This window comes from Lolium perenne, chromosome 1, assembly GCF_019359855.2.
Source record: "Lolium perenne isolate Kyuss_39 chromosome 1, Kyuss_2.0, whole genome shotgun sequence".
In the NCBI taxonomy this organism is placed as follows: Eukaryota; Viridiplantae; Streptophyta; class Magnoliopsida; order Poales; family Poaceae; genus Lolium; species Lolium perenne.
Window position 1 is genome coordinate 203,930,299 of NC_067244.2, and position 13,860 is coordinate 203,944,158.

At 43.7% G+C, this 13,860-nt stretch overlaps 1 protein-coding gene across 1 annotated transcript; it reads right to left on the bottom strand.

Moving 5' to 3' along the window:
- Window positions 1–3,886: 3,886 nt before the first annotated feature.
- Window positions 3,887–11,554, bottom strand: LOC127319946 (UTP--glucose-1-phosphate uridylyltransferase 3, chloroplastic). The gene is made up of 17 exons (XM_051349790.2): window positions 10,904–11,554; window positions 10,460–10,619; window positions 10,036–10,185; window positions 9,723–9,884; window positions 9,414–9,586; window positions 9,256–9,322; window positions 8,929–9,095; window positions 8,156–8,314; window positions 7,887–7,978; window positions 7,684–7,778; window positions 6,918–6,995; window positions 5,913–6,008; window positions 5,085–5,159; window positions 4,916–5,007; window positions 4,673–4,835; window positions 4,532–4,592; window positions 3,887–4,347 (listed from the first exon to the last, which is right to left on the bottom strand). The coding sequence occupies exons 1-17, from the start codon at window positions 11,527–11,529 to the stop codon at window positions 4,235–4,237; spliced, it is 2,529 nt and encodes an 842-aa protein (XP_051205750.1). The 5' UTR covers window positions 11,530–11,554; the 3' UTR covers window positions 3,887–4,234.
- Window positions 11,555–13,860: the final 2,306 nt, after the last annotated feature.

Here is a 13,860-nt window from a genome sequence, read left to right on the forward strand (position 1 = left end):
CTGGTAGGCATAGATGAACCTATTGCCAACCGATATTAGACATCGTGTTTTGGCTGGTAGGCATAGATGAACCTATTGCGGAAAAAAATTGCATTTTATGTAATCCTCCTCCTCTGCTCCATCTGGACCGATGTGACATATATTTGGTGTTTTTCTCATGAAAACAATCGTAGTCGTTTCGTTTCACGACTTCGGGTTTTCATCCGTACATGTGCATGCCCACTTCGTCGACTATTGGTGTTGGTCAGAAGATTCTCAGGAAAGTACAAAGGCGACGACGGACCTGGAGTCAGAGCGGAAGACGTTGCTGGGACCTTCGCTCACCGTCGACGATCTTTGATCGAGAAGATTTTGACGAGGAGCCCGCACCGCGTCGAGCTTCTCAGAATCTGCGGAGCAGTCGGCTCGAAGTTCAGCTGACAATGATTGCGATTGCGCCCTCTACGCCAAGACTTTCTGTACAGCAATACTGTATTCTTTTTTTTTTCCGATAAAGGATGCTTTCATTACTTTTATAAGCAATTACATCCAGCATCTGCATAACCAGGATGGACACAGCCGTTTATGTTATCTCAGGTTCGAAAAAGATAAAAACAAAAACTAGGCGAGATACATATCAAGATGAAACATATAACGCCTAAGAAGTAGGTGGGGCATCTATCCGTAGACTATGCTGCCACCCATGTTGGTAAAAAGTATCCCTTGCCGTAGCCTCCAACCGTGTACAGACCTCCGTAAACAGGTCTCGGTTCTCCACTCGCTGAAGAGGTAACCACGAACGGAGAATACCTGTACATCTGTAGATGACCTGCAACAAAGAGCAATTCATATCATTAAAAATCTTGTCATTTCTACATAGCCAAAGCGTCCAGATAACTGCTAGCGCCCCCACCCTAAGAAGCAACTTAAACCTTGAATCAACACCATGGAGCCAATTACCAAAGATATTGGCAACACTAGTCGGAGGATACAGGGTAGACGCTACTTGGATGACTGACCATATAGATCTCGCGAATAGCCTTTGGAAGAACAAGTGCTTGATTGTTTCGTCCTGTTGACAGAAAACACATCGAGTACTCCCATGCCAATTACGCTTAACAAGATTGTCTTTGGTGAGGATTACCCCTCGACGAAGATACCATCCGAAAATTTTAATTTTTAATGGTATCTTCATCTTCCAAATCTTTTTATTATTATCAACTGGTAGATCAGAAAGAAGGATCGCATTGTAGAAAGATTTCACAGAGAAAGCACCGTTGGCATGAAGGTTCCATCTAAATTCGTCCGGTTCGTCCGATAATTGAATATCCCCGAGCCGTTGAATTAAGGTATTCCATGCCGCAAGTCTTTGTCCAAGTAAAACCCGTCTGAACGTCACATTCGGGGGTGAGGTAGCCATTACGGTAGCAATGGTATCACCTTGACGACGAGCAATCCTATAAAGAGCTGGATACTGTTCACTTAGGGGTGCGTTGTCAAACCAAGCATCTTCCCAGAAACGTATTTGTGCTCCATTTCTGATTGAGAAAGTGCCATGGCGAAAAAATTCATTTTTAGTCGCCATTAGCCCGGCCCAGAAGTGAGAATCCCCTGGTTTCCAAACCATTTGGGATAATGTCTTCGAACCGATATACTTTCGCCGAAGGATAGTCTGCCAAGTCCCATCCTCAGTGAGGAGCTTAAACAACCATTTTCCCAATAGGGCCGAATTCTTGACTTCCAAATCATGAACTCCAAGCCCACCTTGGTCTTTGGGACTACAAATTATACTCCACTTAACCAGTCGATATTTCTTTTTCTCACTGTCCCCTGGCCAAAAGAATCTGGATCGATAATAATCAAGTTTATGCAGAATTCCTTTTGGTAGGATGAAAAATGATAACATATACAGTACCATGTTTGTGAGTACCGAATTAATGAGTACCAATCTTCCACCTAGGGACAGCAACTTGCCTTTCCAGCTACTAAGGCGTTTTTGTAGTCTTTCTTCCACTAATTTCCATTCCGCGTTTGTAAGTCTCCGATAATGAATCGGAATACCCAAATAACGAATCGGAAATTGGCCTTGCCCACAACCAAACAGCTCTGTGTACAGAGTCACATCATTTTGGGCATCACCGAAGCAGAACAATTCACTCTTATGGAAATTGATTTTCAATCCTGACAATTGCTCAAAAGCCGCCAAGATTAATTTCAAGTTTTGAGCTTTTTCAAGATCATGATCCATAAATAAAATTGTATCATCGGCGTATTGAAGAATAGATAAGCCACCATCAACTAGATGTGGAATCACTCCTTCAATCTGGCCATCAGCCTTAGCCCGCTCTATGAGTATAGCCAGAATATCCGCTACAATGTTAAACAACATCGGTGATAACGGATCCCCTTGGCGTAACCCTTTTCGTGTTTGGAAATAGTGACCGGTGTCACCATTGACCCGGATTGCGACACTACCTCCATACACAAAATCATTTATCAGAGCGCGCCACTCTGGAGAAAAACCTTTCATCCTGAGTGTTTGCTGTAGAAACGACCACTTAACTTTATCATACGCCTTTTCAAAATCTAATTTTAAAATAACCCCATTTAATTTCTTAGAATGCATCTCATGTACCGTCTCATGCAAGACCGCCACTCCATCAAGGATGTTTCTTCCTTGCATAAAGGCCGTCTGTGATGGCTGGACAACATGATCCGCAACCGTATTAAGTCTAATGGTGGCCACTTTCGTGAAAATCTTGAAACTTACTTTCGTGAAAATACTGTATTCTTTTAGGGGATCAAGAGTTGTATAGCTTTAAAAAAAGGGTATATGCTTCGGCAAATAGAATTCTGGGGGCGAAGCTCAAATCGTGGCCCAGTGGCGCCAAGGATTAGCGTGCGTGAGCATAAGGATCGGTGCTCCCCAATCAGGATTCAGAGACCAGCTGTGCTGACGCCGTTTGACACCTTGGATCCTGGGCGGTTGCAGTGCACCTGAACACTAGCTGGAGCAGCAGCAATATTCTTACCCCAAATCCCCAGGCTCCAGAAGAAGAGAAACAAGAGGCCATCCACTATTCTTTAGCTGCGAACAAGTTGCGCATCGTGAACAGTTTTCTAGCTGCAACTTGAGCTTATACAACGGCAGGTAGCTATAGAGAGCTAGGCCATACTTATAACCGGCGAAGCACATGGGTGCACGTTATGGCAGGATTAAGACAACAGTAACCACTTCCGATTTTGTCTCTCTATATATCTTATTTAGCAGAAAATCCACATGGCCAGGTACACCACAAGTTCAAGAACACTTACCCGGCAAGCCAAATGCTGGGGGAGACATGTCCACCATTCTGCAGCCAGAGATGAACTTCTACCGTTACCACATCAGAGGAGTCAAATTTCAGTACTCATCAGTAGTAAATCAAATACTAGATGAAAAGCTTTCTGTCCCTGTGTCCAGGGACAAGAGGCTAGCCTTCTGGATCTGCCCAAGTGAATCTAGAACCACACCTGATTACATTACATCAGTGCTTTACCTAGGTATCTGAGAATCAGGTGCTAGTTTAATGATATGTCAGTGACCCATAGCATCAAAATCAGGCATCAAATCATCCTCCATGCAAAACGAAAACGAAGAGTGCGCACAAGGTCGCAGTTATATATCATGAAAACTTCAAAACGTAAATCAGAACAGTCAGATAAGTAGTAGTTGTTGTATCCCTGAGGCCCATCCTTGAGCTGAACACCAGCAAAAAAAGGGCAGGATTTCGTGTATTGGATAAGTGAAAAGAACAGTCAAACTGCCACCTAGCTGTGCTGATACGGTGTGGTCCTCCAAAATCATCACACAGCAGATTCTGGATATCACCGGAGACGAATGGGATCAGAGAAACAACACAAGATGTGAGATTCACATGAGTGCATCATTGTATTGCGCTACTGCAGGCCAAAGTTCAGGATACAAATGGATCTTCAATTATCAGCAGCTTTGGGAACTTTGGGAGAATGCTTATTCTCCTCAACATTGAGAAATATATTAGTATGTACATTCCTAGGCAGGAGAATAGGCTCAATAGCAAATTTGGATATGCAGTCCACTGTACAACTGTCTATGCAGGCCCTTTCCCCTTGTACAACAGCACCTACAAGCTGGAGTTCATCTAACCAGAACTATTAGTCAAACGTGCCCTCAATATAATTTACCTAGCCGGGAATCAATGAATCAAGTATCTACAGTTGGGTACTACCTCCTTTACAGCTCTACCATGTTCAACTTCACATGTGCACCATCTACCGTATACTCCCAGTACCAAGACCCGCTGTCCATCATTTCCTTGCTTATACGATCTAACTTAACAGCAAAACCTGATGAACAAAGAGAATTAATCGAGCTATATCAGATGCATGACATAAGCTATCAATATGCACACGGAATTTAGGTTCTCAGCACAGTAGTCTATTGTCTTATGAACCTCCAGGAAAAAAAAAGTAGTGTGATTTTCACACGTCGTTCTTGAACCAGAAAGTAGGGTACACGCAACTAACAAACCTGATCCATCTTGAATGATGCGCATTCTGTGACCGTCAGGTACTTCAAACATATGGTTACCCTGGCAGAACAAAGAAATCAGATAATAAGAAAAATAGAAGGGTGGGACATAAACTTCGCGCTGTTTCTTAATTTACACACCTTCAAGAGAACATCTTTTGCCTCAAATTCTGCATTTCCATGAAGAATAATCTTCAGAGATTCTGATCTTTCAACGTCATGCTTCCAATAGACATTACTGGGAGAATCCCAGCTGATTCCATTGTTCACAATTTTAACACTCTGCAGCTTGCATCTCGCACACCTTCAGACAAACAGAGCATTTAGAGTTACATCCCTGTACTACATTTGTGTGCTTCAGGAAATGTGTGCTTAAGAGTATACCTAGCACCATAGTGCAGTATTTGTTCACCATGAGTGTTCCTCTTGGTTGAACCCATGATGTTGTCAGCTAAAATAATAAGACTTCCATCCAGCTACAGTTTAAACAAATAAACTTAGTTTGACATATAATGGGGGGAGTAAATACAAAATCATATGTTTTGATGGTTACCTCCACATCTTTCCATACAAATTCTGCCACCTCTATTTGCAATTCTGAACCTTTAGAGATGGACCCACCTACAAACTGCATGTGTGGACATGTAAGTAACCAACTGGCCACGAAAAGTAATGGCCAGAACTAAAAAAACTCACACACAGAAAGCAGAATCTCAGACTGTAATTACTAACAACGAAACATGATAGTCATGTAGATGAACATTCCACCAGGGCCGACTTGTCAATTACGGTATTTGTAAGATCAAGCACACTGCATTTCCCATTTCTTTTCTGAATTTTGCATACAGTTCGTCTTCCTCGCGTTCTAGTTTAAACTTAACCGTCACTTCAGACTATCCATCTTGTCATGCTCAATGTTTTGTTACGCATATATCAGATAAAGAAACATGTCACAGAACCAAGCATCAGAATAGTGTTTCTCACTTCATGTGCAATCGGTTAGTATTATGCTAACTATGTGTTCTCATGTATGACTTCTTTTACTGAAAATCCAGAGGTAAATGCAGATACAAAATTATCTCGTGATAGATGTCATCAGTGTTGTCACGTGATAGGTACTCGTTTTGTTCAATATTCATGAAAGAGATTATAATCTGTTGGCCTATATCCCCACATACATGTAAAATACTAAAATGGGGCATCAAGGACACCTTTTTTCGGCAATTTAAACTATCAAGGACACCTGAGAATATAACTTTACTTTTCTCAACTGTGCTATGCCAGTGGAAGCTCAAAACATATACCATGTGCAGAAACTAACTTAGTGAAGAGACAAACACAGCATTTCATGTGTTATCCATATACTTTTAACGTAACATACCTTTTGCTTTATGATCTCCCAAAATGGACCTAAAGCAGGATGAAGAAATATGAGGAACGGTAACTCCGAACCCAAGTATTCATTGTTGTCTTTCACCTGATAAGTAAAAAAGATGCTCCAAAGTTAGTCAAGAACGCAAGTACCCGAAATTACATTACCTACAAATATGAAAAATAACCCAATACATTATGACGTCTATTAGTAAATCGGATGTTAGATATCAATGTAATATTTGCATTTTTTCGATAAAGGGTAATATATTAATATCACGAAGATATCAAGTAATTAACGCTCAGCAACATAATTCATGAGAGCTATGTTATTTTATTTTTTCCTGGCAACAGAGAAATGTTCGGACCGATATATCTAAAATAGGGTACACGGATGTATCTCCATATTCTAAGTTTCCCATTTCAATTTCCTAAAAAAAATCTGCTAGGTCCTACTTCCAGAGGGTAGAGGGTATAAATCACTAACTAGCATTGCGTATTTTAGGAACCATAAAAATAACATTAACTCAAGATGAGGAACTGGTCCATAAGTTCAGGTATATGTAAGACTGTAACTACATGGTTTCATTGGTCTACCTTACAGGTCGCAGCAGAAGTAAATCAGATATCGATTATGACATACACGAACTTCGGACTGTTTTCCAGAATGTAATATGTTCCAAGTTGAATAAGATCAATATGGCTTATCAACCTTTACGGATATAACTGGGCATTCTAGGTCAACACTTAATATTCAGAATCCTCAGGATAAGTGGTGAGTATAATTTTCCAAACATGAATGGAGCACAGAGATTTCAAGATATCACCCAAAATACTACTGTCATGGAAGCATAAACAGCATTCCAGCACTAAACAACCAGAGTTTTTTTACTCAGCCAATCACTGCTAGTACCACTTGGTTATGTGTTACTGAAGTGATAAAATACCACATGTAATGACACTCATGTTACATGTGAAAATAAGATCAGAAAATAGAGCACAGATGCACATTCACCTTCGGAACTTCTATGCTGGAGCTAGAAAGGAGATCATGGGCATTACGCATAATATCGAGGAGTGAACCTTCTGGTGTCTGTAGAATAAGCAAAGTGAATATTATAAAACACAAGTCAGGGAAATTTTCAACTGTTAAGGTTACTGTACAAGCTTTGGGACCTACGTCAATTAAATGTAGCAGTGTCAACTTGCTTGGGAAATAGGCTTTGATGTTGTTGTAGTGTCAGAAGCATCTTACATTAATGTTTCCATGCTATTAGGAACAGAATGTGGGTCCAGAAAGAACTTGGATCAGTCAGCAGCTTTATGTTTTGTGAATAGGAAAATGGGCCTACTTAATTATAGGGTACCTTGTAGATTATTCTTCCAATAAGAACTAGACATAGCTACACGCTGACATTTACTGAACATAAAATTCGGTAACAGAAATATGACAACAGCTAAGTTTTACTCACAATCAGTCAGTCTGTCCTAAGAGTACTTTCAGGCATCCAGGCAGACTTTGAATAGATGCGAATTTAGAATGTGAGGAAAAAAAGATCACATGTGATACGTCGTAGTTTATAAAATATGGAAACATCAAGTTACATGGAAGGCTAGAATTCTATTGCTTTACATAGTAGCAAGATAATCTGTTTCTATTGCATAGTACACTAAGTTCAATACTATGCCACCAGGTTAATACTAGATCAACATAGTATGTAAGTAGTTACATAGTAGCAAGATAATCTGTTTCATTGGATTGAGAAGTATGATATATTAACCTGGTGCAGTGATCTATCTTCTGGTTTGAGCTTCTTTTTAGCTGACGAAGTGACTTTTTTTCTTTCATTGTACACAATGAACGTGTCGAGCTCACCTGTTAGATATGAGTGTGTGAGAATTCTAAGACCCGAGGCACAAATAAAAAAAGTAGTTCGATAGGGACATGAATACATAGGAAGCAAATATGTAACTACTTACATACTTTCTATTGCTTTACTGCACCTGTAGCTATATGTGTTCATAAAATTATCTGCTATATTTTGCATCGTGCACTCTAGCCTGCCACCAGCAGCACTGTCATGGAGAAAAATGAAGAGAAATAAGATACTTAATCATAATAAATCACTTAATTTAAACATGGCATGGTTATATATTCTAATTTGTCCCAGGTCCCCACTTTGCATAAACAGTACAGGTGCAGAAACTATGAAAGGTCAGAAGTTCGTAATGAATTTATTGGAAAGCATGTACCTACACTCAAAGCCCAGATGATCCACATATGATATTGCCTTTTTCAGATTCATTACCATTCCAGGTAAGCAACTAGCATTTCTGCGTGATCCAACTTCCTCTACTGCTTGAAGATCAACATACATAATGTTTGTATTTGCCGGATAGCTAGCCTGCAAACTAAATTAACAAAAACATAGATGACTGACCAACCGATAAATATGGACAAACAAAATGACATAATCTTAATGGTAAACACATCAACTGCTTCTAATTGAACCACATTAACTAAGGCACATATCCTTCATCAAAACTGAAGCTGAGAAAACAAAGCCTAAAACTACAACATGCAACCAGATCAAGTCACCAGGTTACCAGCAAATTACTGCAATCCTACGACAGTAACTAGATGGAAATGCATATAACAATAGGTAAATATTTGCATCTATAGTTTTTAAAAGTACAGGTAACACAGCCTGGCTATTCATATTTTCCTGGATCTATTTTACACATTTTATTTATCGTCACTCTCGGAGATATTTCATAGGATACAGGTAAATTTTTGTTGCTAAGAACCACAGAATATAGTTTACACTTGCATAAGTAAATAAAGTCACCATCCTTCTGAATCAGATGAATATCCCAACACAGTACACATATTAACTCACAAAACTGGAGGAATGAGTAAAGCATCATGAACAGAATAATGGTATGCAGTTGGCCACTCTGGCCCTCTATTTGTCTAGATAGGGTATGCAATTGGGAATGTTTGATAGAGCTATTGTGTGTATTACCTGCCATTATGGTCTGCAGGTTCTGATATGCCATATTTTTCAAATTCAGTGTACTCAATGCAAGTGATACCATATGCCCAAAGTCCATCCAAGTTCTGTTTTTCAATAAGAACATTCACCCCTTCAGTAGCACCTGGTCTTCGCTCACAAGATGCAAAACCTAGTTTCTGAGGTATGATATGGAGTCTTATGTCATACATTGTAAAGATTTTAAAAAAAGATGGAAGAATCCATAGACGCAAGATAGATATTATAATCTGATTAATAAAAAATAATGTGAATATTGAAAAGGAGCATCTCACATAAAAATATATTGTCTTTCTTTACCTTATTGTGACGCATGCCTATTCCTGCCAATGCCATCAGTGTCAAATCAGTTGCAGCAACAACATTGCTGAAAATTGAGAAAGAGATCTACAGTTATCCCCCTTTTCAAATAATTCGTTTACACAACAGAGAAAAAACAGATACGTAGTCCAGATTACCTGACTTGACGAACAGTTGCACCTTTTCTGCCATGACGATAAAGCCATTCGAATACACCTCTATCACAAGCAAGTTTCCAAATAGCGCCATGACCACCGGGTTTACCAACAGGAAGAAGTGATTTGCCAATTAACCATTCACCATCCTCAGCATTGACTACAGGAACCAATGGCTAGAAAAGCCATGATGAAATCTAGTTAAGACTCTACGAAGTTCTTGGCAGAGTGTGTAAATGAAGATTGTTTAGAATAGAATGCACACTCTGATGAATACTCCGTAGATATTACCACAAGTTCCAATTAATATACCTGTTCAAACAAGCGGAAATTCTCCCGTCCTCTACCAAACCATTCGTATCTTTCACAGATTGAAACTATATGTTGATGGTTATTCTTCACAGAGCTCGTCATGATTGCCACAGGGGTTATACATTGTTTCCCAAAGATCTTGAAATGAAGAAACTCTCTAGCCTGTCAAACAAGGATGCTCACATAATACGTTATGTGCTACATATTAAAGTATTATGGGGGTAGCTATGGCACAAAAATAGATTGGTTTAAGCAATTACGTACTTGGTAAAAAAGTGCTCAAAGGTAAGTATAATATAGAAAACGCAAGTACCTGCAGATCTCTCATCAGGCCTTCGAGTAGAGATCTCCCACAATAAGGGAGCAATGCTGCAGGAAGGGATTCACCGGTATCTGAGTCCACTAACCCAAGACGATCACCGGCACCACCAATCGGATAGATTTCACCCAGTTCTGGCAAACCCTAGAAATGGTCATATTTTAGTGCATGCACGATCACACAAACAATGTGAACATAAATTTTAGTTGAATGAGAACGACATATCACACAAACAATGTGAAAGTTATCTTTTGTCATAAATCTTAGTTAAATGAGGACCAGAGATCACATAAAGAATGCCAATGCTGTCTTTGTCGTAAATTTTAGTTAAATGAGGACCAGAGATCACAGAAACAATGTACTGTAGATACTACTTTCTTAAGTCATAAATCGTAGTTAATGCAGCATTCGGAATAACCTCGATCCCCCACAGAGCAGCTTGAGATGCGTATTCTGTATCCTCCGATAGATTAACTCCAGTGGGAACATGGAAGTGGACAGACTTGTCTTGGGTATGCCGGTGCTTGCTGTCCTTGGATTTGGAGGCTGAAATCAGCTCCAGTGCCATGATTTGGTAGCTGGAGAGCACAGCAAAACCAGCAATATTTCAAATGCATGCCAATGTCAAAGGCGCAAAGCTAAATGAAATGGTTGGAACAGAAGTTTCAAATACTACTGTATATAACACCAGTGTAGGAGAAATAAGTTATGGCTGTCAGGCAATCAGCTTACTTGCCAGTTGGCAGTTAATAAATTCAAATTAAGCGACGGCCACATTTGGCGGCATGTGCTACTTGGCCGTGTACGCAGTCTCCAACTCAAGGCAGTGCAGCGTGCAAGCAAACAAGGAAGCGACGCTCACCCTATGATGCCGCCGATGCAGTCGTAGAACTCGTCGATGTCCCCGAGAAACTTGAGCAGCTGCCGGAGCAGCTCCGTGTCCCCGCCCCGCGCCACGTCGTCCCCGCTCCACTTCCCGACCAACCCGGCCAGGCTGTGCAGCGCCTCGCGCAGAGCGCTCCCGCTGCGGTGGCGCTCGCGGGCGTGGGTGCCGTCGCCGGCCCAGCCGAGCTCCGCGCCGAGCACGTGGTCCTGGCCGGCCGCGACGAGGCATTTGAGCAGGTAGGCCTCGCGGGGCTGGAGGCTGTCCAGAACCCCGCCGCCCGACGCGTCGCCGAAGAAGGCCGCGACGCGGGGCTCGGCGTCGAGCGCGCGGAGCTTGTCGTCGAGGGAGCGGGCCGCGCGGAGGCGCGCCCGGGCGGCGGAGAGGCGCGCGAGCTCCGCGGCGAGCGGGTGATGCTCGGGGGAGGGGCTTGGCCCGCGGTCGAGGGAAGCGGTGGAGACGGGTTGCTGCGAGCGGGGGGGCGGGGACGGGGAGGGGAGAGCGGAGAGCAGGCGTGTCCGGGCGCGGCGGCGTGGAAGGGGGCAGAGGGGCGGGAGGAGCGGGGAGAGGAGGCGGAGGTGGGGAGGAGGAGGAGGAGGCGCCATGAGTGGAGTGGAGAGTTTGGACGGAGAGGCGGGAGCGGGGATAAGAGAGCGAAACGGTTGGGGGATATGCTCCCGGGCGAGGAGAGAGATCCGGTGACATGCCCATGGCATGTCACCGATGAACAGTACGGTGACATGCACTGTGGGTCCTTGGATCAAAAACGAGCGGACCAGATTAAGTACTGTAGCTAATCACTGTGGCCGTTCCTGTAGCAGGTACACTGTAGCACGTACACTGTAGCATATGCACTGTAGCACGTACACTGTAGCATAGTCCTATTCATATTCATCTGTCCATCGAATTTGGATCCAATGGCAAAGAACTAGGTGCATGTCACAGTTACTGTTCATCGGTGACATGCCATGGGCATGTCACCGGATCTCAATCCCCCGGGCGATACGGTGCCCGCGGCCGACCAGAGCCCGGGACACCACACCGGGGAGGTAGCAGACGGGTATATTCCGCTCGGCTCGGCACGGCACGTCGGCCGTCGTTTACATTTGAGTGCGTGGATGGGCTGAGCAGTTCATCGTGAGCTACTTTTGCAGCTCAGTGAAGGCCATATTCGGCCTTGAATTTTGAATAACTGGACCTGTCCTGTTCCTTTTTTTTCGAACGCGGCCATGTGGTGGATCAACCATAGAATTTTTGGAGAAAACAAGGACACCTTTGGTGGTCTGCATGCTCCTTGGCTCGCATCGGGCTAGCAATTTTTGGCCCGTTTGGTTGACTAGGTCAAGCCACGTTCTTGCACAAACCGCTTCTCAAAGCAGCGTCGGATCAAGCCCTGGAGGAATACCCGGTTCGGCAATTTCCAGCGGTGCAGGCAAATCTCCACGGGCGGCGGCTGATGCAAAGGGAATCTCCGAAGCACGCGCGGAGAAGAGAATGGAGATGGCGGGAGCTGCGGCGCATCGGCGAAAATCGAAAAGGGGGCGGGAAGGATTTCGTCACCTCCCGCCACGCCCCATGGCCTATTTCTACCCCCTCCTCCACTCTCCCCCCAAATTTCGAGCTCCTCCTCCCATCGGCAAGCAGGTAAGAGGTGCACGCATCTCCGGTCGGCGACGGTTGCAATGGCGCGGCGGCGAGTACATCTGGACTGCTTCATCTACTTCCTAGTCCAGCGCATCTTCACCTTCGGTGATGACTGTAAGGTACCGCGGTAATGTTTAGATCTAGGTTAGGAGTAGTCAGATCTTGTCTAGGGTTTGGTCTTGTAGCTGGGGTTAGTTAGGATTGTGGTGGGCTATCATGATCTTACTAGGGTTTGACATTTCCGGTTGCTAGTTTGTCCCAAATGTGCTCACCTACCATGATATTGCAAGGGTTTGTGCTATTCACAGTTGCAATGAATTGCTTGTCTAATTTACGATGATTATTGGTATGGTTTGTGCTATTCACATGTCTTTGCTTCCAAGTAGATTCACGTTATATGTACTACGATGTGTGTAGGAATCCTTATGTGATGACTTTAGCCAGGTGTTTTTCTGCGTTGGGGACTCTCAGATCCCTTCGCAAGTTCCCGATTCATAGCCCGCCTATGACTCCAAGGTGGCGGTCACCCCTCTGCATGTGTCTGACCTGGTGGCTCAGGTAGCGGCAGAGGTCGCGGCTAGGTTGGCCATCATAAAGAAGAACAAGAACCGCAGGGAAGCAGAGAGGGCCTTGAAGACCGGGCAGAAAGGGACTGGCACCATGAAATGGCTTCCATTCATGTCCACCTTGGCGTTGGAAAAGATGTACGGCTTGATCCAGACCGGAGTGAGAATTGACAAAGGATTCAAGGAAGTCCATCTGAATGCTGTGGCGAAGGGCCTTTTTGACCACTGTGGTGTCTCTGTGTGCTCCACTCAGGTGTACAACCACCTGAGGAAGTGGAGGCAGAGGTGGCTCACCATTAGCAGGCACCGTGATCTAAGAGGGGCTCAGTGATGCGAGGGTACCAAATGCATTATCCTTGAGGGTGAGCACTAATGCGGGCACGTCACGGTGAGCACCTCACTAACTCAGTCCACCTCACTAACTCTTTTGATCAGCCACTAGGAGAACTAACATCATTATCCATTTGTATCGTAGGATCACCCAAAGGACGCGGAGTTCCTGAATGTGCCCATTGCCAACTACGACGAGATGCATACCATCTTATCTTTCTGCCTCGCCACCGGCAAGTAAGCCATGGGATCCAGTGAGCCCCTTGGCTCGGCTGCAGCAAATCTTGCACCCGAGGATGCTAAAACCCAGGAGTCTGACACGGTCAACCTCGATGGGGCACCTGATCGAGAAGGCTGCCGACGCGCCTGAGAAGGTGACCGCCAACAAGAGGAAGA